The following is a 24,658-nucleotide window of genomic DNA, read 5'->3' on the forward strand; positions in this document are numbered from 1 at the left end:
TCGATGAACACCAACACCATTAAAATTTGATAAGTTTATGTGTGAAAAAATCGTGCTCGAAATCGATGTTTCTGTTAACTGATCGAGAACCAGTGCATTTACCCTATTTATTTTAATCTTCTAAACCCAAGTCTGAATTGAATACTCCTTGCTATGAAAACATTAAATTATATTGATAAAAATGGTTGTACACACTATAAATATTGATAAAGGAAACTGAAACTTTTAAGGCAGTCATGTATCACTCATTTGGAAATATTTTCTTTAGGAAACAAAACAGCATATAAAAAAGCAAATGTCATGGAAGGTTTGATTTTAACTATTTTGATATATGTCATTGAATATTTGCATCAAACCATATAAGAGGAACAAATTTGTTTATTTCAGATGAAGTCAATCATTTTATTGAAATTTATAAATTTTTTGAAATTGAATGTTTTGTCTTTTTACCATGAATTCGATACCTGACGAATTTTCTTTCATCTTCTCATAACTTTCCCTTCTTCAATCCTCCCAGCAATTAACTGAAAAAATTTTAAACATACCAATTCATTATCCCAAAGATTTTTTTAGTTCAGAGCATTATGACATCAGTAAAACCTGATCATTTTTCCTGTGTTGAACCTTCATAGACAAATTTTTGGGTAACTCACTATATAACACAAAATGTAAGTAACTTCTTACAGGTTCTTAGATGTCGAAATAAGTTATAAAACATCTTATTTCTATTTTTTCCAATTATTGAAAAAACAAAATTTCATTTTGTATATCTCCAAAGCCATCAAAGGGTATTCATCCATAACCAAATTTAGACAAAATTTAAAGTTTCCAGTCTCTAGCATGTATTTAATGGATTCAGTCCTTATTTGATGAAAATGCATTTTGATTTAATAAAAATAAACACTTTCAATTTCCAGATTTTTGCAAAGTGGTTATATTTATTTTTATCAAATCTCTAGCATATTCCGTACGAGAGTTAACATGTACAAGACGGCGGTGGTTGGTTATAGTTGATCTTGAGTTTTTCATCATTGAATAATATCAAACTCAATCATTTAATATCACTCCTAGATCAAAATTTGAGAATTACAGACATCTAGGCAAAATAATTGCCCAGGCACATGAGCTCAAAAATGGACATTCATTGATTTTTTTTTATAATAAAAGATGGTATAACAGAAAATCATTTAATATAAAATTTCTTTTAAACAATGATGAAAATAATAATATAAATTTTGTTTGTACAATTCAATTAAATTTGCAAAAATAAATAATACAGAAAAATTGTATTGTATCAATTCAATTCCCAAAAGAGTATTTCAATTAAATTATTATCAATCATTTGGAACAATAGTTCAACTTTTTTTTCAAATCCTATGATTTCTCAAAGGATATCATTTTATCACTTTGACTAATATATTTTTCAGACACTTCATATAAACTCAGCCCAAAGATTTCAATGAATTTGCCCAAAAATACTTGGGCACTGGATATATCAAAAAATAATTCATAATTAAAAACCTTAAAAAGGTCCAAGTAATGCTTTCCAATTTCTGGCAAGGTTTCAATTGCAACATGTGGATAAAAAACCTTGATCTTTGTCAAAACCAAATTTGTTTTGCCAATTAACCCGTACATATCATAACTAATACTATTTGGGATAAGTAAAAACATTTTAAATTTTCTGAAAGACCTTTTCTGAGCATTGTAAACAATTTGCATCTTCTTTGTCACAAATCCCAGATCTTTAGATCCTTCTTCATATATGTGTACCCTTTTTTTTGATGCTTCCATATTGCTTATAAAATCTTCTGTTTTCAATATCATCTGATGTTGCAGCAGTAAGAATTGAGGCAGCATGTAATTGTGGCTAGAGAACAAATGTATATTGATAGATCTATCATATCTTTTAGCCACATTGGAGAGGTGGGACATAGCAGAGACCACACCCCCTTGGTGCAAGTAACCATAAAAAATCGTTAAAATGACGTTGCTTGCCAGCCAAGTAGCATAGAAAGCTGTAGATATTTTTTTGACCTTTGTAGACTTGAAGGAATTAGGGTCGGCTCTTATTACGTCACTTTCTTTCTCAGGAAGAATTTTTGTGCCATAAAGATAGACCAAAGGAAGAAGTAGTGGGATCAGAAATCTTGGTTCTTGGTGTGGAAATAAAGAGAGCAACGCTAAAGGTAGTACAGAGGAGACAGTCATTAATCCTTTAATGCTTCGAATGGAAGGAAGATAGCTGTATTTGCTCTGTGTAAGCCTGAAAGATAAAATATTTTAGTATTTCCAATAGAATTTATATTCATAGATTAACACTTATTCTCAACAATCTGTGCTTTTCATGCAATTGTGCAACACCTATCTTCAATTTTCTCACCTGTGGAAATAAAATGCGAGGCTATAGAGATGCATGATGGCTAAAATATTAAATAATAATGGCATATTGATAAGTAAGTGCAAATATCGAGGATGTAAGCCATGATGACTTAAATTCTGCATATTTGTATTATATTTGAAAAAATTCCAAGGGGTAAAAACAAAACTGTTAATAGAGACATCTAACATTCCTATCTCCCCCCAAGTAATATACCCATAATAGAAAGAATCTACTAAAATTACAAAAAATAAAACAGGAAGGGCACAAAGTATAAGAGCTAATATCCTCAAATGAAAATGGATATTACTTATTACTCGACTACCGATACCTCTATATAACCAGAAAAAAATAGGCATGGTGGAATACACCAAAAATGTTGGACGATTAAAAACGCCAATAACAACAATGGAACTTATCTGCAAGCAATTCCTAAAAGAGTCGGTTTTCAGATAGAGATTCAACTTGTGAAATTTGGCTCGTTCCAGAACACTCTTTGTCTTAGAATACCGATACTGAACATATTCCTTCTTACGTAAGATCTGATTGGAAAAGGTTATACTTTCTGACACATAATATAAGAGCATGGAAAACAAACACATTTCAAAAGAGTTAGAAAAGGTTCTTGTTCCATAAGTGAATATGATGTAGGAAGTAGATATGACAATCAGTCTAGATTTGCACTTCTCGTTATTATTGCTGCATATTTTGTATAACGAAAAGTCAACTGCAAAAGAAGTTATACACATAAATAGTCTAGGGATCAACATGACGAAATATGGAGTTAAGAGGGTTGTTCCTAATAATAGTTTGAATGAATAGTTGATTCCAAGTAAAATTTTATAAGACATCCCCAAGGTGAAGTAGGGCAAGGCCATGCTTCGAATTGGAGAGGTGGTGTTGAATTCCCATGTGAGTTTGTGTTCCACATTCAAAAATTTACCTACAAATAGATTTCTGGTCGTGTTGGTATTGAAATGGATTCAAAATCTCACCTGCTATAACTTCTACACTTTGAAAAAATTCATCTGGGTGTATATAGCCCATAAACGGGAGAAATACTAATAAAATTCTAACAGCAACAAAATACCAGTACATGTCTTTGATGTTCCTCATTTTGGAGGTAAGGGACAATTTTTTTTTACCCTAATATGGAAACAGAGAAAATGAGTTATTGGAATTCATTGTTGATTAAAATCATGGTAATCGAACAAATTGCTTTCAGTTTTCACATCAACTATGAATTTGTTAGAATTTAAGAATTCACCGAGTTCTGATCTGGAAAGTAGTTCATTTGGTGTTAAAATTTAACATTTGAACTATATGGTTTATTGATTGGATAAGAGGTTGAACTATCCGAACGAAATAGTGTTCGAGAACATACTCTAATCTTCTCTAATTTGCAGTTATTAGATGAAAGATTAGTTCAAGATAAGTGGATTAGTTGATAAATAGCAAAGAACATCCTTCAGGAAAGGCAACTAATATATACGGGGTGTATCATTTAAAAGTGTTCACCCTCAATAACTCAACTACGAATCAGAATTTTTGACAGAAAGGTCGATTTTTGAAGACAGGGGGACATGATCTGGGATACAAAGCTTGTTTCTACTAGCAACTACAGGGTGCTACCCCATCAGGAATTTAAATAGGGGAAGTGGGTAGTTTTGTAGAACAAATGTATTCATGGATTTAAATTTGTATGAACCTGCAGTTTTTGTTCTATAAAGTGAATATTCATAAAGTCACAGGGTGTTAATCACGGTTTTATCGCTGCATATATGCAATCTAATAGTGAGAAATTTGAGAATTTGCGGTAAATTTTTACTAATACTGTTTGTTGAAAATTTCAATAGAAAATATACGATCAATTAGAACATCTCTGTTTCATTTAGTTTTATCGGTAACATAATTCCATAAAAAACACACTGTAACTTTGTGAATATTCATTTAATAGAACACACACTGCAGGTTCATACAAATTTGAATCCATGCATTCATTAATTGTGATACAAAACTACTCACTTTCCCTCTTAAAATTCCTGATGAGGTTGCAACCCTATGCAGGGGGTTGCTAGTAGAAAGTAGAAACAGGTCATGTCCCCCTGTCATCAAAAATCGACCTGTTTGAGTGTTTTCACAAATTTTGATTCGTAGTTGAGTTATTGAGGGTGGACACTTTTAAATGAGACACCCTGTATTTGTGAATACAACTTAATCTTTTTTTTATGAACGTAAACGAATTTTTTGTTAGAAAATTAATCGCAATGCTACATTGGTATAAGTTGGTATAATATGGGTTTCATTTTATCGCTTTAATTCACATCATAATTGGAAATCTCCTTTTATGGTCAAGTTGTTTATATGATATCCAGCAATTTCTCAACAGAGGATTACACCCATTTACTAACTTTGTTGCTGACCCAAGAAAATTTGAAAATTCTTGGTTTTTCCTTTTGAGAATTTTCGCGTTAATCGACATCAGGATCAGAATAGAAAGACGAGCAGAATTTAATATGAATGAATGAGAGTGTTGCATTTGAGTTCGATTTCATAATTTTATTTCATTAAATTTATTCCGAGCAACAGTCAACACAATGAAACTGGCATGTATATACAGGGTGATTCACCGGGATGGCCTATTTATGGAAAACCAATCACAGTTCTGAGCTGAAAATTTGCATATTGGGGTTTGAGACAATGATCTTTCTCCCTAAAATATTTTCAGATCTCTACAATTTCCAGTCATACCGGAAACAGACTACTACTTCCTTATTTTAAATGGCACACCCAGTATATTATTGCATCATTAGTCAGCTTTTTTGACGACAATTTCGGCAATACGCCATACCTTGAGTACAAACTCAACGGCTCATGAGTCATGGGATTTTTATGAAAAGAATGGTGACGATGAGGACGCAAATTTTTTCTGAATTTTCGCCAGAAGAAGCTTTTTTCGATTCTGCAAATACGTAGTATTATAAGACTGTTTGCGGTTTGTACCAAAAACGTACAGGGTGTTTATAACAAGATCATGAAGTTGGAATAAGCGATCAAATAATTTTCTTTACTTCGTTCGTTTTTTGAATCAGTGTTTAAAGCTTGGGCTTATAAAATTGGTCCTCGTGAAGTTATTTATTGTGACTTAAATTATAAAAATCATAAAAAAAAATTAGGTAGTTATTATAACGTGTGTGAATAAGTCTTTCCCGTTTTTTTTCAAATTTTGAGCCTTTATTGTGAAAAAATGGTTACAAATGAATTATTGAAAGTATTGGCCATCGCTAGCTACAACTTTTCCCCATCTTTCTGGCAATATACGAATCCCGTTGCGAAAAAATTCGACCGGTTTGGCCTCTATCCAGTCATTCACCCATTTTTGGCTTCCTCGTAGGAATGGAAGTGCTGGTAAGCCAGGCCATGCGTCATCGATCTGAAGAGATGGTAATCAGACGGAGCAATGTCTGGACTATACGGCGGGTGGGGTAAGACTTCCCATTTGAGCGTTTCTATGTTTTCACCGGCTGTGCAACATGTGGGCGAGCATTGTCATGTTGCAAAATAACTTTGTCGTGCCTGTCGGAGTATTGTGGCCGTTTTTCTTGCAGTGCGCGGCTCAAACGCATCAATTGTCGTCGATAGACCTCGCCTGTGATCCTTTCATTCGGTTTCAGAAGCTCATAGTAAACCACACCTAGCTGGTCCCACCATATACAGAGCATGAGCTTGGCGCCATGAATATTTGGCTTGGCCGTCGATGATGATGCATGGCCGGGTAGTCCCCATGATTTTCTTCGCTTCTGATTATCGTAACGGATCCACTTTTCATCGCCAGTCACGATACGATGCAGAAAACCCTTTCTTTTATGTCGCTGAAGCAGCTGTTCGCAAGTGAAAAAACGCCGTTCGACGTCTCTCAGCTTCAGTTCGTACGGCACCCAATTTCCTTGCTTTTGGATCATTCCCATGGCTTTCAAACGCTTGAAAATGGTTGTTCGGTCAACTCCCAATGCTTCAGCAAGTTCTTCTTGCGTTTGACACGAATCTTCATCAAGCAAAGTCGCCAATTCTTGATCTTCAAAGATTTGCGGCCGCCCGGAACGCTCCTTGTCTTCCACGTCGAAATCGCCACTTTTGAAGCGTCGAAACCATCCGCGAACACTTGAATCATCGACACAACCTTCTCCATAAGCTTCCTGAAGCAACCGATGCGCCTCGGCAGCAGATTTCTTCAAATTGAACCAATAAAGTGAAACTTCCGCAAATGACGTCGACTCGGCTCAAATTTCGACATTTTCACGATTTCAAAAATTTATGATGCGAAAAAATTTCAACTAATGTGTTAGTGTGGAATTGTTGACAGATGAATAAGCTTTGATTATGACATATGTAACCATTAAATACTCGCACAGTATTGGTGGCACCATCTCTTACAAAAAACGGGGAAGACTTATTCACACACCTTATACGTTATCAGGTCAGAAATAGCACTGAGGTTCCCGGATAACAGCGGGTATAGGTACTGGAATTGTATCTATTGATTCAATTTAATGTAAATCAAAATTGCAGAACATTTGTGAAACATATAAATCAATCAGGTCGTTCATTAAAATCAAGTTATTATTTTTATCGACCGATTTGAACATTTCTATCGTTTCTAAAAAATTCAGCTACCTTTCTTTACGGTCTCAGTGTGGAATTGTTAGGTTTTCGATGAGGGTATAAAATGCCTAAGAAATGTGTTGCGAAATTAGATGATTGCCTAAAGACAATCTTTTTTCAGAGATACGCACGCCAGGAGGGCTGTTGAAAGCTAGTACATATAGTATATTCAGTTCTGTGATATCCAAGGGAGCATGAACGAACGAGCGCTTAAGAGCTCCTCAAATCAAGTCAGCTATTTATTTGAATTTTTTTTAACACACGTTCAACCTTAGTTAAATCCATGTTCTCATTAGAATAATCACTAAATAACTCATTAATTGCTTTTGATGATTACTTTTCAAGATACACACTAGCGTAGAAATTATGTGGTAACAACGATGACGACCTGATTACACCATAAATCTCAAACGTTTTTTCTTTAACCCGAATATTTTCTCACGAAAGAAGAGCCGACATTTTTCTATATTTAGTTTTCGTTAGTTCTTTCTCGCAAATATTTAGAGCGCTACTAAAAATTCATAAGAACTGGTTTTTCATATCTATGCAGGGCGTTTTCTAACTACGATACGAAATTTCAGATTTTTTTCATATCCAGCTTCGTTTTCGACTTATTATGTTTTTTCTCCAAAGCCAGGCGTGTTCGTGAACTGTATGAAGCTGGCACCCCAAAATGCGAATTTTGGGATCAAAATGCGAATTTTGGTATCAAATTTTCAGGATCATTTGTCCATCAGGACGTTATTCCACCCCCAGCAATTAAAATAATTCTACAAATGAACTCAAATTTCGTATTTGGTTGTGCCAAATTCACACTTCCCCTAATTTCTAATAGTCGATTATTTTGAATTCTGGGGTCGGACAAATTAAATCATTGTCCAAACGTGGACCTACGATGAACAAACGATCCTGAAATTTTGAGCTCAAAATTCGCATTTGGGGGTGCCAACTTCACACTTCGCGTAATTTCCAATGCTCAATTTTTTTGGTTTCTGTGGGTGGATAAATGGAATTATTGGGTGGACAAACGTGGGACAAACGATCTTTGGCATTTGAATAGTATATTCTAAAACAAGTTGCAGAATGGGCTTCTATTCCAACACAAATGCGAAATTCGAAAATGAGCGACGAAGGAGCGAAATGAGTGTTGGAATTGCCTTCTGAAACGAGTATTAGACGATATTTTCTCTATTTAAGTCAAGTTTTGTGAAATATTGTCGAAATTCAATGAAAAATTCAGATTATATATCCTAGTGCCATTTGTATCTATTGTACCATGGCAGTTGGTGTGACTGTTACGAACATTGATAGATTAAGGAATTTGTAAAATCGTACGTTTCGAATTTTGAAATAACTTACAATTACGCATTAAATTCGTTAGTTATATCTCACGAAATCGATTTAACACCACCAGAATTAAGATAAATTACGAATAATGTTGTAGATCACTTCACTCCATTAAAATTATTGACAATTATTGACGTTTGTTGAAATTTGATAGGATTGGAAGTCAATATAGACAACCACAAACCGAAAAATATGAAATAACTGAAAACGTTGCTGTAATGAGTTCATTACAGCACTATTTTTAGAACTGTAATGAACTCATTACGATACTGAAATAGAGAAACACTTTTTTACAATTTGGAGGTGCTGCTCAGAAAATGAACGAAAAATGTATTTTTTTATATCTTTCGAACGGTGCCTGGACAAATGAAAGAAAATGGTGGACACACATGGACTTACGATGGACACAATATCCTGAAATTTTGATCCCAAAATTCGCATTTGGGGGTGCCAGCTTCACACAGCTGTGTTCGTGATATGAAATAGAGTGGCTTCAATGTTTTCTCGAAAACGAAGCTAGATTTGAAGAAAATACAGGAGACCAAAAAGTTGTATTTTCAGTTGCTCAATCTAAAAAAAAATTTAAAAACCACACTAAAGTCAGTGGCGTACTTTTTTCTTCAATATTGTTGGCTGTTGTGCCCATTGAAACACCACTGGACCTAATAATTTCAATCCAGTAATAACTCAAATAATTTTACCAAATTTCAAACAAATCGGATTAAGAATATTTACGATAATTTATAAATACCTACATATTGTTTTTCCTAAACTTCAACTCGGAATCGAAATTCCGGACATATGTTCTTAGGATCTTTTTTTCTCAAAACGAACAATTCACCCTCCGAATTTTCGCACCGTAGTTAGAAATCACCCTATATATCTTTTTCGGTTCATGTAATAGGTACCTACTGAAATAATTTAATTGCTGCCACAAATCTCTTCATTTAGGGGTAAACATCCAAAGGTGCCGATTTCTGTTTCGTATTAGTATATTTATAAACAAGGGTAATTTATTGCCATTGGGTGGCATCTCTTTGAATTCTCATGGACTCCAGGCGCCAAGAAAGCGGCAAAGATACAAAGTGAACTGTTAAAACACAGATTTGAATATAAAAAATTATTCGGTTGAGAAATGATAGTTACCCCTTCTGAGAAGTTATGAACAGTACGTTTTTTTACAAATGCCTAATGTTATTTAATTTATGGCAACCTTCACCTAAATGTGCAAACAACAAGTGTAGAAGTTCGATATCAATGTAACTGTTAACATAATTTTTGATCTTTGAATTAGGACTTCACGTAGTTACCTATTCAATAAAAAGGAGTAATGTATACGCACTCAATCCTCCTTCATCATTAAGGTAATAAATAAAATGATAATATTAAAATACTATCTTGCTTGAAAAAAATCAGCTTTGTATTTTAAAGACAGAAGATAGATAAAAAAATTGGGAAAAGTGGTGCCTCGGCCTATTGAAGAGCACATAACTCTATGTATTATATAAGATGTGAATTATTAAGTCATCGTCGTGGTTATCTAGATTAATTACTTGATGGAGAGTTCGCTATATACGATCCACCTGAAATTTGCCATGACCATTGACCATTACTATTTTATACATGAAAACTTAATTTGTTGTTATTCTGTGTTTCTGGCAACACGATCAACATGAAATTTCGCATAAAACTGGAAAATGTTATTCTTCATCTACACGCAAAATTTTAAATAGATCGGATCATTTTTCTCTGAAATATTACGTTTTATTTATTTATTTTTTTTTTATATTCTTCTTGAACTTTCTAATGCTCTGATCGGGAGTTCAACACAAAATTTTAGGTACATGTAGCTATTAATTATTTTTTTATATCTATACGCAAAATACCAACACGATTGAACGTGTTGCCATTCGGATACTGAATAATTTTTTCCGATATTCTTCTTGAATTTTTTCTGGTTATGGTAAGGCAGATGGACATGGAATTATGTATGAAGTTTCAAAGTATTATTTTACATCAAAACCGAATGCAAAATTTCAAATTGGAAGGAAAGCAAAATTTCCAACGGACATATTTTGGGAATCGAACCTACTCTGGAAAGTTTATAATAATAATAATAATAATGTTTATTTCATGATTAGTCTACATTCAAAACAAAATACAGTCATTTTACAATGTAAGAAAAAAAAGAGTTATCGTGTTTACGTATGTCGGACCGGATGGTTGGGCAGAATTGAATTTGAACACGGATTCGTCTTCAGGGAGTAGAATCTTTGATACAATTTCCGCTTCTAAATAAAAAAAAAAAATTAAGAAAAATATTAAAATTCAACAAGTACTTTAGGGTTTTTCATGAATTTATCAAAGATCAAATATTTTCATCTTTGAATTTTCTATTGGATATATGGTATTCTGCCAACTCTAAGTTAAAATTTTTATTCATGATGCTGAAAAGTATAGTACAGTAGTAATGATAATTTCATATCCAATTCATGAAAACTTGCTGAATTATTGGGAAAGAATACCGCACCCTTTATTAGAGAAAATGGACTACATGAGATACTATTGAAAGTATTGTTCCTTGCTATTGTTACATTTGCTCAATTATACAGTGTGTTCCATCAGCTACTTGAAATTATTCGAAAATGGGTAGAAATCGCCTTAGCGATCTAAAAAAAAAAAATTCTAAACCTTATTCTACATAACATTAGAAAAAATATAGTACCTCGAAATCTTGATTATTCAGAATAGTGAAAATTATTCAGGATAACGTTTTATGTTATTTAATAATAGAGAAAAAATGCGTTTTCATCGGCCTCTAGCATCGGAACTAGCTTATAGAAAAAGTAATGCCCATTGGACTTTTTGTTTGGAATGAGTTGAAGTATAGAAAAATCAAAAATTTAGCCAATTGACAGAGGGCCACTTTCTTCTATAAAGTGATCGGTATCCTTTATGAATTACATTATTGACCCCATTTATCTCTCAAACAAGCAATTAGTATAAGGTAAGATTGTAAGACATGTTGGGCTAAATCTTCATATTGTGGGCTATCTATTTTTCTTAATTTTTCAGAAAAATTGCAATTAATTGTAATTGCAGTAATTGTATATGAACCACAAATACAAACTAGTTGCATAATTCTGAAATAATCAGTATTGTATTTGAGTAATTTGCAACCAGCTATTGAATCTTATTAAATTTGCTGGAATGGTAAAACCACAAGACACTTGAAACAGTGGTGTTGGCACTGAAGCCAGTTACATGTCATTTAGTCATAAGGAATATCCAAAAACGCACACTCCTAATTAGATGTAGATTCCTATTAATTGACAGTAGAGGAGATGTCAGTCTTTCCTGTCCTAAGTTCTCTCGGACATCAGCCATCTGGGCAGCGGAAGTAACAAAAACAGACCAATTAGTCATTCACGTCAAGACGTATCTTTTCATCTCAAAAATATCGCATTTCGCGTTAAACAAACACAACGCTGGCGACAAACAGTCTGGCCGTTGCGAAATCCGTCAGGTTTCTAATCCCTTTGGGGGTTCCGAACGGCTCCAGAAAACTGTAAATATTGCACGGAAATGATTTCTGACAAGAAAATAGGAATTTCACACTATTGTTTATTATACACACCGGCAAGATTAGGGGAACGGACAAAATCTCAACGAAGTTTGAAAATTACTTGAAATAATTGCATTTTTTTGATTACCGATTCGATTGTTCCCACCTTATACAGAGTGTTAAAATTAAATTAAAGAATTCTTGAATAATTTAAAGAATAAAAACTTCTCTAAACAACGCAAACGCTTTGTTTTCGATATACAGGGTGTTTCTTGTAGTCCTACTTTTTTGTAAGGCATAGGTATAAACCAGTTCATCGGTATAGTTATTTATAATACAAGTGCAGAAGGCATTGATATTCTTCCACGAGTTCAAAATTCAAAAACGAGCCACGAAGTGGCGAGTTTTGGAATGAACGAGTGGTAGAATGAGCCTTCTGTAAGAGTATTATACATTATTTTCTCTAATTCATTGCATTTTCATTGAAATTAATGAAATATTTCCATAAATATAATTTAGTGATTTTTGCATTGAAAAATGTTGGTTGGCAGAACTGATTTCTTTAAGGCAAATTGATGAATTGACAGATAAAGCCGTGGCGGAAAGTTCGGAGTACCAACGTAGAATCATAAAATATAAACATGAAAACTGTGCGTTTCTGATATATTCTCGCACGATTTTGTTCTACAAGATGTGGAAGAATGAACGGAATAACCACAGAATTAGAGAAAATAAGTACCAAAACTTAAAATTAATTCATCACTAACTGGATCTTTATAATAAATTGGATTTTCTTGAGGATTACTAGAGAGTTGTTCAAATTTTTTTCTTGAAATCGGTAGCAAGTACGACAAAACTACAAGAAACCAAAAAGTGTAGTACTGGAGCAAGGTTTTTTTTTTGTTTTTTCTTTCTGAATTTTATATACTACTCATGATACGATCAACGAGTCATTTAGCACCAAGCTTGAAAGGGTTATCCTTCATTTGATCGCAAAATTTCAACTGGGTCGGGTTGCCTAGTTTCAAAATTACCAGAAAAACAAAATTTCGAACGGTCATATTCACGGCCGGCACTACAGAATACTTACTGTCATCATGACAAAATGATGGAGCGATCTGTTTTGGGCAATAAACAATCAAAACTATTTTATTCTATTAGTAATAAAAAAATTAATACATTTTGCAAGAAAAACTATGAACAGCATTTTTTCATTCAATCAACACGTTTGAAATTATGGAATGTGAATATTTCATGAAGGTATAGAAGAAAGTTTTCTTGAACAAAATCAGACATCCATTATAGGAGATATCAAACCAAAACAACCCAGTGTGTACTTTATACCTATGGCGCGAAATATTATACTTAATTTTCCATAAAAATCTATACCAAATTACCAAATATTATAATGAGGTATTTGAAATTAAAGAAATCCATTCTGAATTGAGGGCACTATGAGGGCTAGAACTGTTTTTTAAAAAATATTGCATTCGCAATTATCATTGTAATTCATATTTTCATTTTATAGTTAGCTTTCAAAATTTCTGAATCAGATTCTAGGAGCTGGAATATTCAATACTGTTCATCAACACATTTTTGAGTCAAAATCAGATAAAAATGAAATTTTTCTTTTCGATTCACCAACAATATTTTGAAAGAATAATAACTTCGGAACTATAAGGGCCGAGATAAGGGCTAACACAGTAAAAATATTGTCTTCAATTAATAAAACTAATTATCACTCGTTTTTGGCCATTAAAATACTATTCCCATAACAAATTTTATACAAAGATGTTTTTTTATATTCCGAAAAAGCATTATTCACCATTTATATCCAACAGATTCCAAATTTGTGTTATATCAACCGATTTTTTTCCGAATTTTATGTAGGTAAGTGTACCTACTTTTAAAGTTCCAAGTAAAGCACTGGACGAATATAATTATTCGATTCTTGCATTTCACATATTAAAAAACTAAACTAAACTTGTGAAAATTTTATTCTTCGAACGAATTGATAGTTGTCTTATAAGAAAAAATATTCCCGAAATGTTTTTCTTGTTATTAGTAAAAAATTTCTAGTGACCAAAAAACTGAAACGGCTATGATTCAATCGTCATTGGGATATCTATGGCTATAATAAATATGCACTTGAGTAGACAATTAGGCCTCTTCCACACTTCATAATGCTTTCGACGAACGCTGGTTGTCAAAACAACACTACCGAGATTTTTGAACTTCCCAATCGGGAATGATGATCGAACAGGATTGGTCCAAGGCCTATCTAGGGATGAGAACAGGACCGTACTCTTCGAAAATATTGAAAGTATATTTAAAAACTCCGACCTCCTTGTGAACTTGATTCATTTTTGCAGCGAATTACAAACTATTTTCTATGGTTTATTATTTTACACGTTTTGTTTTAAAAAATAAACAGAAAAAAATATAAATAGGAGTGTATAAAAGTATACTCATTCAGGTAATTTACAGAGATTTGATTTCTCTACAGTGTTTTTTTCAGAACGGTAAATCAACCAGGAGGCCATCTATGATAATCTGAGAACTTCAGATAATTAAAGTATTCAGTGGCCACCATAGGTCTCCAGATTCAACACCGTTAGATCCTCTGAATGTCCACAGATTATCATAGATAATCATAGATAAAAACCTGGTTGATTTACCATGTGAAATTGAAACTTTTGATGATTTTTATGATTTTGATAAGTAATATATATATCACGTTATATGTTTTTGAAAAGGGAAAAATGCGATTTGATTTGTTAAAGAAATTCTTATGGTTTGCATTTAAACATCACAAGTTTGTATTATAACTTCGAAACTAATTGCAATAAAAAACAAACCATCAATCCATTGGACACTGAGTACACAATGAATAACACCAATGTATTCTACTGAAAAAGAATGTTTTTGTTATGTTTAAAGCACCAGTAATAAAGAAGTTATGATAACTTTTCATTTCACGTCATTTTCCAATTTTCTCTTATAGCTTGAAAACAGTTGGATTGATGAGGTAGCGGTTTTCAAAAAACTAATTCTCTTAAAAATGGAACCCGAAAATGTGCCATTCAATTTTTTTCTAGGTAAAAGGGATTCTGAGATCTACTCACTAAACAACGGACTTGAGACACCCGATACATTTTGAATACCATCGTGCTTAAGCAAGATTTTAATTTCACGTTTGTATTTTTCATATCTATAGTTTTCGAGGAATAACTTTTAAAGTTTTATTCCTTGATGGTTTTTAGAAGGATCAATGCGATATAATGACCAATTTTTGTTGCAAATAGTTTCGATATAAGTTTTAAATATAAAGCATGTGTCATAGAATAGAGTACCAGTTTTCATTTTTTTTCATTATCCATATTAGATAGTTTGATTGGGTAGTTGTCCCAGTGCAGGTAAAGTTTCTTTTTTCAAATCTTTGCCAGTTGTCGCTAGTACTGCAATAACCATAAGACTCAGTAACAAAGCCTAGACACAATATAAATGGTTATGTGAGTGTTATTCGAATTCCTTATTAATTTATTTTTTTGTAAATGCGTTGTTTTGCTAGAAATTTAAACTACCGATATTTTTTTGATTCAGAATGTTTTAAGCGAAACCGGGATATAGATAAATAAGTACTTTATGATACATATCTCTACATATAGTACATTTATAATTTTTATGTTTCATCCTATTAATTTTCGTTAATTTATTTTTTCAGTCCGACTCCCCTGGACCTTCTGAGACTATTTACTGTGCTACGCACAACTGCAACTTAGGCAGAAGCACAATCATACCTTCCCCGAACGGCGGATTAGAACCAGGGATTTTTTGGTACCCAAGCAGAATCGCATGCTGAACGTGCAATGATTTTCGAAAACAAACCTTTGGAATCCTTCGAGGAAGAAAAAACATTTCAGATCCAACTGAAATTGGAAATAAAAAGCCATAAGTCCATTACTTTATAAATTTTACTCTATGGTTTAATAATAATAGTAACACTCCTTCGGCCAATTATGAATTAAGAATATATGTCGGAAAGCCAAAAATACAATGGTTTATTATTTCTTCATTCAGTAACTAATATGTCGATACTGAAAAAACTATATAAGTCCGAAATTATCACTGTTTATGTGACAACAAATGGATTTTTATAATTTATTTTTTTATTTTTACTTTCAAAATTCGAGGATCGTGTTCATTAGCTAGGTGATAGCTATAGAACACGGTTTTTGTACCAAATTTTCATGAAAGGAGACAAACTTCTTCATTTGGTTTTTCAATTCTATACATGTGAAAATTCCAGGGGAGTTGGAAATTCTTGTTTTCCCGAGCCATTCTGAATGTTTATTATGGGAAATAATAAAGCTAAAGAGAGTTCAGCCTATTCTGAGGGTGGTGAGAAATAATATAATTTTTCTATAAATCAAACATAAAAAAAATTTTGCTGAAAAGAAAATATATTGTGGGTTCCTTAGTCCGGTCTTGCACGGGACGCCCCAGCGTCTCCCCATTGGCTCCAAAGAAAAGCATCCCGCCAAGGAACCCACCCACTCGTTCCCGGTGTCTGATTATTTTAACATGCACGTCTCCGAAATCCATTCATTCTTATGATCTAGCCGCCTCCGAAAATGTACGTACCATACGAACACTGTTGCCGTTCAAGACAGGACATGACGGAACCCCAGACCTATCATCAGCAGGTTTTTCCGCCCTGCGATCCCGTCTCGTCGGCTTTCCACGGCGGTTTTCGCGCACCCTATATATACGAGGAACCCTACGGGTTCGCGGACGCGTCGAACATCCAGGAGTTCTATTACAGCTTCTACAGAAATTTTCACGTACCACCAGAGGAGTGCGGAAAAACTGAGGAAAACTGCGGGGATTTCTTGGTCGAGAGCGAGTCCAGCAGGTCGATGGAAGAGTGGAGGGGGGACAAAGGATCGCAAATTGAGGGTGGTTGTTATTTTGACGCCAATGACGGAAGTGGATTTTTGGCAAAATGTGTTGGTGAGTGCAGATTTTTTCTTCTATATTCAATGTTATCTTTGATAATTTTTCCTTCCCAAACTATATCTGAGATCAATTGGCTTTTGATATTGAATTGTAGCCACATTTTTTTATTTTTTCTCTTAGGTAAAGCTTTTTTGATGTCTCCTTCTATGCATTTTTGTCAGAATATTATTTTCTCTTGAGAAAACCTATCTTCAACATTTTATTTTGTCTGTTACCTTATGAAGATATTTTCAATCTAAAAACATCCCTTATCTTTGAATTTTATATAACAAAACGATTGTTTCGTTACACTGTGATTAAATCAACTTTATATTTTCTAGGACCGAACTTGATCTCTAATTATTTTTCTCTTATTATCTCAATCTCTCAAACTCCTACGCATTTAATTTTCTTATTAAAATACTCATTCGTTCTATATTTTACGAATTAATTTTGTTGATACTTTATCGAAGAATGTGTTCCTATTATTTCCCTTATTTTCCCGCCTTTTTTCAACTCTATTCTCATCAGAAAATGAACAATATCAACGAACTCGTATTTTTATTTCTTTCAAAGTATATTTTGATTTCAATTTTTTCCTCAATATCTCTTTTTTTCACTAGTTTTTCCATAGTTGCATAAACTACAATATTTCCTTCGTCCCAAATAAATATTCTCACATAATTTATGCAATACACGAGTAGGCTCATCTTCATCATCTTCTATTTTGTGGATTTTTTCACTTCTATCGCTGTTGTTTTTTTCATATTTATAATCCAGTTTCTATTATGTGATAATTCGATTTATTCTTATATCTTTGTCTATGAAAAATCTGAGACCATAGTGGGCGTTACCACTATTTTGTCCATGGAATTTTCAGTTTATTTTTAATACTTTTTCGAAAACAATGTTGTGATCTCCAGGAACTAATCATCTTTATCTCCTGGAAATGACAACATAGTTGTCGAAACGTCGTTAAACATAAATGAAAATTTCATGTAACATGTTTTTATTTGAAGTTAACGTTCATGGAAGGAAAATTTTCCACCTGAAATTAGTATTTTTTCATTCTTGAATCTTGATAGTGCTGAACTTGAAATTCTTATAAAAATTCTGTGCTTACACCATGATGCTGAAATTCGGAATGAACATGATTTTTTTATATACACAAACTAAATTTCAATCTAGTCGCATCTATTTTTACGAGAATATTGGTTCGAATATAGTTTTTGATATTCTACACGAAAACTTTCAACTCGGTTGGATCTGTTCTCACTAAAATAATAGATCTTATCCTTGATATTCTGTTTGAATGTTCTTTATTTTTGTTGATGCGATCAAGATGAAATTTTGCATGAAGCTTGAAATTTTCAATCGACATCAAAATGAAATTTTATCTTCTTTGAATTAGTAGTTTTGAAACTGTCAGGAGAACAATATTTCCAACAGGTGCTCAGTTTCAGAAACAAGCCCTCGAAAATTGTGAATTTATCAAATGAATAATCTTCAATCCTAATATTGGATTGGAATTAAAATCTTTCTCGTTCAATCAAGGGCGGATTTACGGGGGGGGGGAAGTAATGGGGGTAATTACCCCCCCATGAATATCGAAACCCTGAAAAAAAGTTACCCAACGTGGTGCACATAAAATATTTCATGTAATAATTTCAAATTGGAAATTTCCCAAATATTGCAAATTATTGGTTTTGAATCCCCCATGAAAAAGACCTATATCCGCCCTTGCGTTCAATAAGTAAAGAACTCTCATGATATGAACTAAAAAGAGAAAATACTAAACAAAATAGTTAAATTTTACTACTACTCCCTTTTACTCATCTTCCTTTCTCATCTTTCGATCCAACTAAATCTTATGAATGGATTCAGAAAATTGGCACACGACATCCCAACTAATGAATGGTTAAATTTGTTAAACCTCGACCGATTTTCACGGTAAATTGAAGAATGATATGGGGCGTACTTCGGTATCTAGGACTCTGCTCCAGATGGCAGTCGGTAAAGCGTCAAAGAAAATATTGAGAGATGAGAGGAGGAGATTAATGACACATCTCATCATTCCTAGAATTTCATCTCGTGATATGTATTGCGAAAATAACGTTTGCTAGTTTTTATTTGTTCTCACCTACAGATTTTTATTTTGCACTCTTGCATTCGGTAACTAGGCTTTATCATTTTGTTCAAATATCCCTATCATGCAAACAGAGAGGTTAGTCTCGCTAATGAAGAATTTATGGTCAAAATCTAATTGGTTGATTGCAATCAATGGCATCGGAGAAAAAATTTGAATAGAGATTTGATCAAATTGATACTCAAACATAACATTTAAAATAAATAAATTCTTATATAAATAATAAAATTCTTTCAAAATTTTTTTATATTGTAGGTTTTTCTATTCAATCTTCTGAACACAAATTTAAAATCTGAATATCCTGGTCTCTTAATTTTCGAAATAGATGCCCCCAAATTTCAATGATTATAAAATAAAATTACTCAAAATAATCTGCAAATAACATGTCATGACAATATAAAATTAGAGTATCTACTTTCAACACAATGTCATTTATCACTTCGTGGTCAAAATTTTCTTGAGGAACCGAAAAAGCTTTAAATCAGTCGAAAATGGAAAAGTCTGACCTAAGATGCATAAAATCCTGTCTGTCCTGCAACCATTGGAAATGCAGTGGACTATATGTACGTCAGTGTGTCTGGATTTTTTCGTTTTGTTTGTTATGGTTCTTATGCTGCTATTGATACGAAATTTTTGAAATTAACAGAAAAACATAATTTTCAACAACCATATATGTATATACGAAATGCCTTGTCGGAATTTACACATAAACGAACTTAAAAGGGATTCATCAAGCCAAGTAGCTTGACATTTTAACCAACTACTTGACTTGAAAATCAAGCTCGTGAAAAATTATATATTTCAGCTTGACTTCATTCTAGATATTTATTGCTTGACTTGATATCAAGCTACTTAATATTACTTGAGCTTGATATGCACGCTTCGCACGGCATAAATTTCTGCAATCTCGTGCGCGCTTAGACTAAATAAGGGGATTCCTCGAGCACCGAGACACTGAAGCATTTGCCAGTGTGACTTTATTAGTAGTTTTCTCATTATTCTATTGAATCTATTGGTAGATTTTGGTAGTTTCAGAAATATCTTTCTATATTTGGCTAAAATGGCCAAGGATTTTTTATCAACGCCAGCATCTTCAGCTCCTGTTGAAAGACAATTTTACAGATGCTTCATGTGTCTTAGATCCGGGATGGAAAATTATGAAATCAAACAAAGCCTGAAGGTTTCTCAATATTAAGAAACTTTATTTTTATTATTTTTCATTTTGTTATGATTTGTAGTGATTTAATTTATGTTTTTTTCGAAAAAGTTAGCTTGAAAATCAAGCCAAGCCGTGAATCCCTAAAACTTAAATGCGGCATTAAAGATCCGAACCTAACCCGGAAATTTCAAATTTATCGTTTTCTCTTAAACGATTCCTAAGAATTATTGATGAAAATATTAAATCCAAATGCAAAAATATAGATACAAGCTACATACTACTACATAAGAAATGTCATTGGTGATACTGATTTCATTAAGAAGCGACCACGTCGCATCTTTCAACTTATTCAAGATCGATAGAATTGCTGATGTATCTATCCAAATTTTCAGGTAAATTCCACATTTACACGTACTTTTATCGACAATCGGGTCATTTACTATCAATTGATGTGTGTATGTATATGTTTTAGGTCCTTATATTTAAAACTTTGAGGGTGAACAGTTGAACCTCCATGTCAATCCGTTTCTATAACTTCTAATATATACCTATTTATTTATTTTTAACCTTAAAACTATTTTCTTTTCAGATATAAAAAACGAGGATTGCAATAAACCTAGGAAAGAACGAACCGCCTTCACCAAAATGCAAATAAAAGAGTTGGAAAAAGAATTCACCCATTCCAATTATTTAACAAGGTTGAGAAGATATGAAATTGCGGTCGCTTTGGACCTAACTGAAAGACAAGTGAAGGTGTGGTTTCAAAACAGGAGGATGAAATGGAAGAGAACTAAAATATCTGATACTAAAGGTAGTGGAAGGACGTATAGAAGAAAGGCCACTAAAGAAACAGGACAATAATAATATAAATTGAGTGATTGAGTTTGTACATAATTTTGATTTTTGAAGAAATATAACTTGCATAATAAGCTTTAATATTTTAAGTTAAGAATTTGAAATAATGTTTCTTATTGAATTAATTAATTTGTTATTTATTATATATATAGGAAAAATTCATTGATAATCAAATACAAAATTTTTTCTTTTTCAAGTATGAAGATTTTCTCGCAGTCGAATAATCACCGATTTTGCATTTGAATCTGAATGTATTTCGATATAAGTGAAGTCAAGTGTTTTTAATCAGAGATATATACTGATAGAATTGCCAAAGGTAATCAGTCAGGTTGTAATCGCCAGCACACGAAAGGTGTCATTTTAAAATTTTTTTTCTGAATCTACCGAAATAAAGGAAGATGAAGGTGATAATTTTCGGAATGAAAAAATGTTTGCTGTCTGATTTCAAGAGTTTCGCTAGCAAAGGATATTTCACATTATACTGAAGAACTTTGGTTTCGTGTCTATTTGTACGTCGGTCTGTATGTCCGTAAATCCTAGTAACAGCCTTAAATCTTACAATTCTTAATGAAATTTGTTGTGCATATCCTGTTTGGCTGCAGATGGTCCGACACAAATAGGATACTTGTAGGTATGGAGCAATCTCCAACGTGAAATTAATAATATTTACATATCTCGCGTCGTAATTTTCCGATTTTTATGGAATTCATTCATTTGAACCAATTGCCATAAATTTAATTTCCATCAAGTTAGAACTGACTTGAGGAAATGATTTCGGATTATTCGTCCCAATAATAAAACGAATAATAAAAGGAAAAAAATATTATCCCCACTGAATTTTTCACAGTATAGGTATATGGTGTAGATGAAATGTTTATAATCCAAAAAAATCAATAAGAAATAATTCGCCCTTTTGCTAACCAGAACTTCTATAAAAAATTGCTATTTTTATGAAGTTTGGTGTACAAATCTGTACACCCAAGAACTGGATCCATGAATTTTGAAGGAAAAAAAATCAAAGAAAACAAAATTTAAGAAATTTCTACCGTCGTACCTATCTTTTGTATTGAAGGCCGAATTTAGAATCTGTATCAAGAGCTTCTACAAAAAATCGCCATTTTTTTGAAGTTTGGTGTACAATTAGAATCTGTATCAATGAAATACCCCCTAATGTAGATATGTAGGTAATACCGTCATTGAAAATTTCGCAAAAGAGTAGGAACGAATTTTTCAGCAATACAGGCAATGTTTTTTTGACCTTTTGAATATTGCATTCTTAAGTTGTATTTTATAAGTTGAATATTAACCTGTAATTTTCAACATTTGTGTAAGAATGTGGGAACTAGGAGATGAACTAATAATATTTGACCTAGAAGATGAAAAACTCGGACTATAGCAACAATTGAGATAGAAAAGTAGAAGACAAAAGATTCATGGCGAAAAATGAATGAAAATATGTAAATATAAAACTGCACTGTATCAATCAGATTGTGAGTTATAAGGATACCTGAATAAGTGAATATTACCTTACACATAGTTGATGTAGTCAAGATATGTAGTCAGGTACGCTCCTTGTGAATTCTGTCTTCAACTATTCCAAAAGATGTTGAAGTTTTTTAGGCCAAAAAAGAGAAATTTCTCAGGAGTTCTCTTTGATTCCCTACCAAGTATAAAAGATGTATACATCTTCATCTCTGAGAGTGTGATTCCTGTGAAAACAAAATAGAATTGGCCGAAATTTCACATCTGATCCCAAAGAAAAGAAACAATTATAATTCTCATTCTTATTTATAAAAGACTATTTTAGCTGTGTAAATATTATGTACTTCAAGTTAATTAATGAAATTGATATTTCAGCGCCTATTGAGAAAGAAGATGAACGATGAAAAATGATTTCATTCTGAAAAAGAAATGGTGGATGCGAAACTTCGAGAAATAAATGATTGAACAAAATTAATAATTAGCCACTTTAAATTTTAACTCAACATTTCATCTGTTTGATCATCAATCAATAACTTCTTAATTACGATTGATTTCTATGAAAGCAAAAAAATTACTCGGTCATATCAATTACACTTTAGAGGTGGGTGTTCTTTCGACTGAGAGGTATCATAAAGGCAAATACATTATAACGAAGCATCAAACATCAAACAATGAATAAAACTGAAATTGATTAATTAAAAAGATTTAATAAAATAGGACGAGGTTCATCTTATCAATTAATTTTTTAATTTGATGAATGCTTATTCTTATGGGTTATAAAGAACATCAGCGCATATACCAATAGTTGTTAAATTTGATTGAGTCCATTTTCACTCGAATGAGATTCATTTTAGAATCAGAATTTATCATACAAAAAAAGTTATCATTGGTGTCGTAAAATGGGTTAGAAAAGACCTTGCGCTTATGTTGTATTCTATATACTGTGCATATCATAAAGAATACACGTTATGAACAAAAAACTTTACGGCCGAATGGAAAAAGATAAAAAGAGAACAGGAGCACCAAAAAGTGACACGATGAGAATGGAGAGGATTTTCAACAATAATTATTGGATTTTCTGAACACCAAATGCGAAAATTCAGCTTATCAACGTAGCATGCGAGGTGAAAAAGGTCCTCATCACTGAGGATGATTTTTCGATGAAAATTCGGATCATTTCGATGAATTTCAAGGGCAGGACCAAAACAGCGAAGATACGACGTTGCTGGTGATCGACCTGCTTGAATTCAATTGTTGAGTGAACTTTAAAAGCCTTAAGACCTAAATCATTATGCGAAATACGGTGTAATGTCATTTGTGGAATGTCTTATTCCCAAGATAGACGAGGAATCGAAAAACCTTGGTTTTCGTCAACACTACGTGCTAAAGCGCTCTAGCAGCAGTGCTCATAATATTTTCAGAAATACAGGATTATGATTTCACCGAAAAAACTCTCAACTTTTCCAAATTGAATCATTTATTTCATTGCATATTCTTGAGTAGTTCTCGAGTTATTTGCCATTTCTCTGAAAAAATAACTAAAATTGTGTATTCCTCGAGCCCAATGTATGAAATCAGATCTGTTTTGTGGAGTGAGTATATACAGGGTAATTTTTTTATTTTGAATCGGTCAAAAACCTCGAAAAGGAAACATCTTACGGAAGAATGTTTCAAATAAAAGGTGTATATGAGGGGGAGGTTAACTTATGCCCAAACCTCTTCCATTTAATTACCCCTTGTAGGGGGTACGGGGGTCAACTTTGGAATTTCAAATAGAAACCACTGATTTTTATTAAAGATTCGTGTTTTACAGCAACAAATACGAAAGTTTTGATACGAACAATTTTTCACGAATCCTCACTGATGGCAATGTAATCGAGCATGAATTTTCCGTCTAAAAGACCTTAATGTATCTGTTACATTAATCATTCATATGAAATTCTACTCGTGAATTATCCAACTATTCCATGAAACAATGGGAAACTTTCTGCGTATAAAGATAGACGGCTTGACGGAGATTTCTACTTGATTCCAAATAAACTTATTTCAATTGATACATTCTTT

The 24,658-nt window shown here is 32.8% G+C and overlaps 2 protein-coding genes across 2 annotated transcripts; one reads left to right on the forward strand and one right to left on the reverse strand.

Annotated features, from left to right (window-relative positions):
• Positions 1 to 1,173: 1,173 nt before the first annotated feature.
• On the reverse strand, positions 1,174 to 22,667 carry LOC123675731 (GPI mannosyltransferase 4). Its single transcript, XM_045611211.1, has 2 exons — positions 22,644 to 22,667; positions 1,174 to 2,266 (listed from the first exon to the last, which is right to left on the reverse strand). The coding sequence occupies exon 2, from the start codon at positions 2,209 to 2,211 to the stop codon at positions 1,375 to 1,377; it is 837 nt and encodes a 278-aa protein (XP_045467167.1). The 5' UTR covers positions 2,212 to 2,266; positions 22,644 to 22,667; the 3' UTR covers positions 1,174 to 1,374.
• On the forward strand, positions 16,417 to 21,249 carry LOC123675733 (homeobox protein Hox-B7-B-like). Its single transcript, XM_045611213.1, has 2 exons — positions 16,417 to 16,967; positions 20,847 to 21,249. The coding sequence occupies exons 1-2, from the start codon at positions 16,589 to 16,591 to the stop codon at positions 21,116 to 21,118; spliced, it is 651 nt and encodes a 216-aa protein (XP_045467169.1). The 5' UTR covers positions 16,417 to 16,588; the 3' UTR covers positions 21,119 to 21,249.
• Positions 22,668 to 24,658: the final 1,991 nt, after the last annotated feature.

The sequence above is a fragment of the Harmonia axyridis genome, chromosome 3 (genome assembly GCF_914767665.1).
Source record: "Harmonia axyridis chromosome 3, icHarAxyr1.1, whole genome shotgun sequence".
NCBI classification, from domain to species: Eukaryota; Metazoa; Arthropoda; class Insecta; order Coleoptera; family Coccinellidae; genus Harmonia; species Harmonia axyridis.

Bases quoted from the DNA above. Each gene is read 5' to 3' on its own strand.
- LOC123675731 (XM_045611211.1), bottom strand. From the start codon at position 2,211: ATGACTGTCTCCTCTGTACTACCTTTAGCGTTGCTCTCTTTATTTCCA.
- LOC123675733 (XM_045611213.1), top strand. From the start codon at position 16,589: ATGTACGTACCATACGAACACTGTTGCCGTTCAAGACAGGACATGACG. The intron at 16,968-20,846 runs GTGAGTGCAGAT...TTTTCTTTTCAG, and splicing joins ATTTTTGGCAAAATGTGTTG to ATATAAAAAACGAGGATTGC.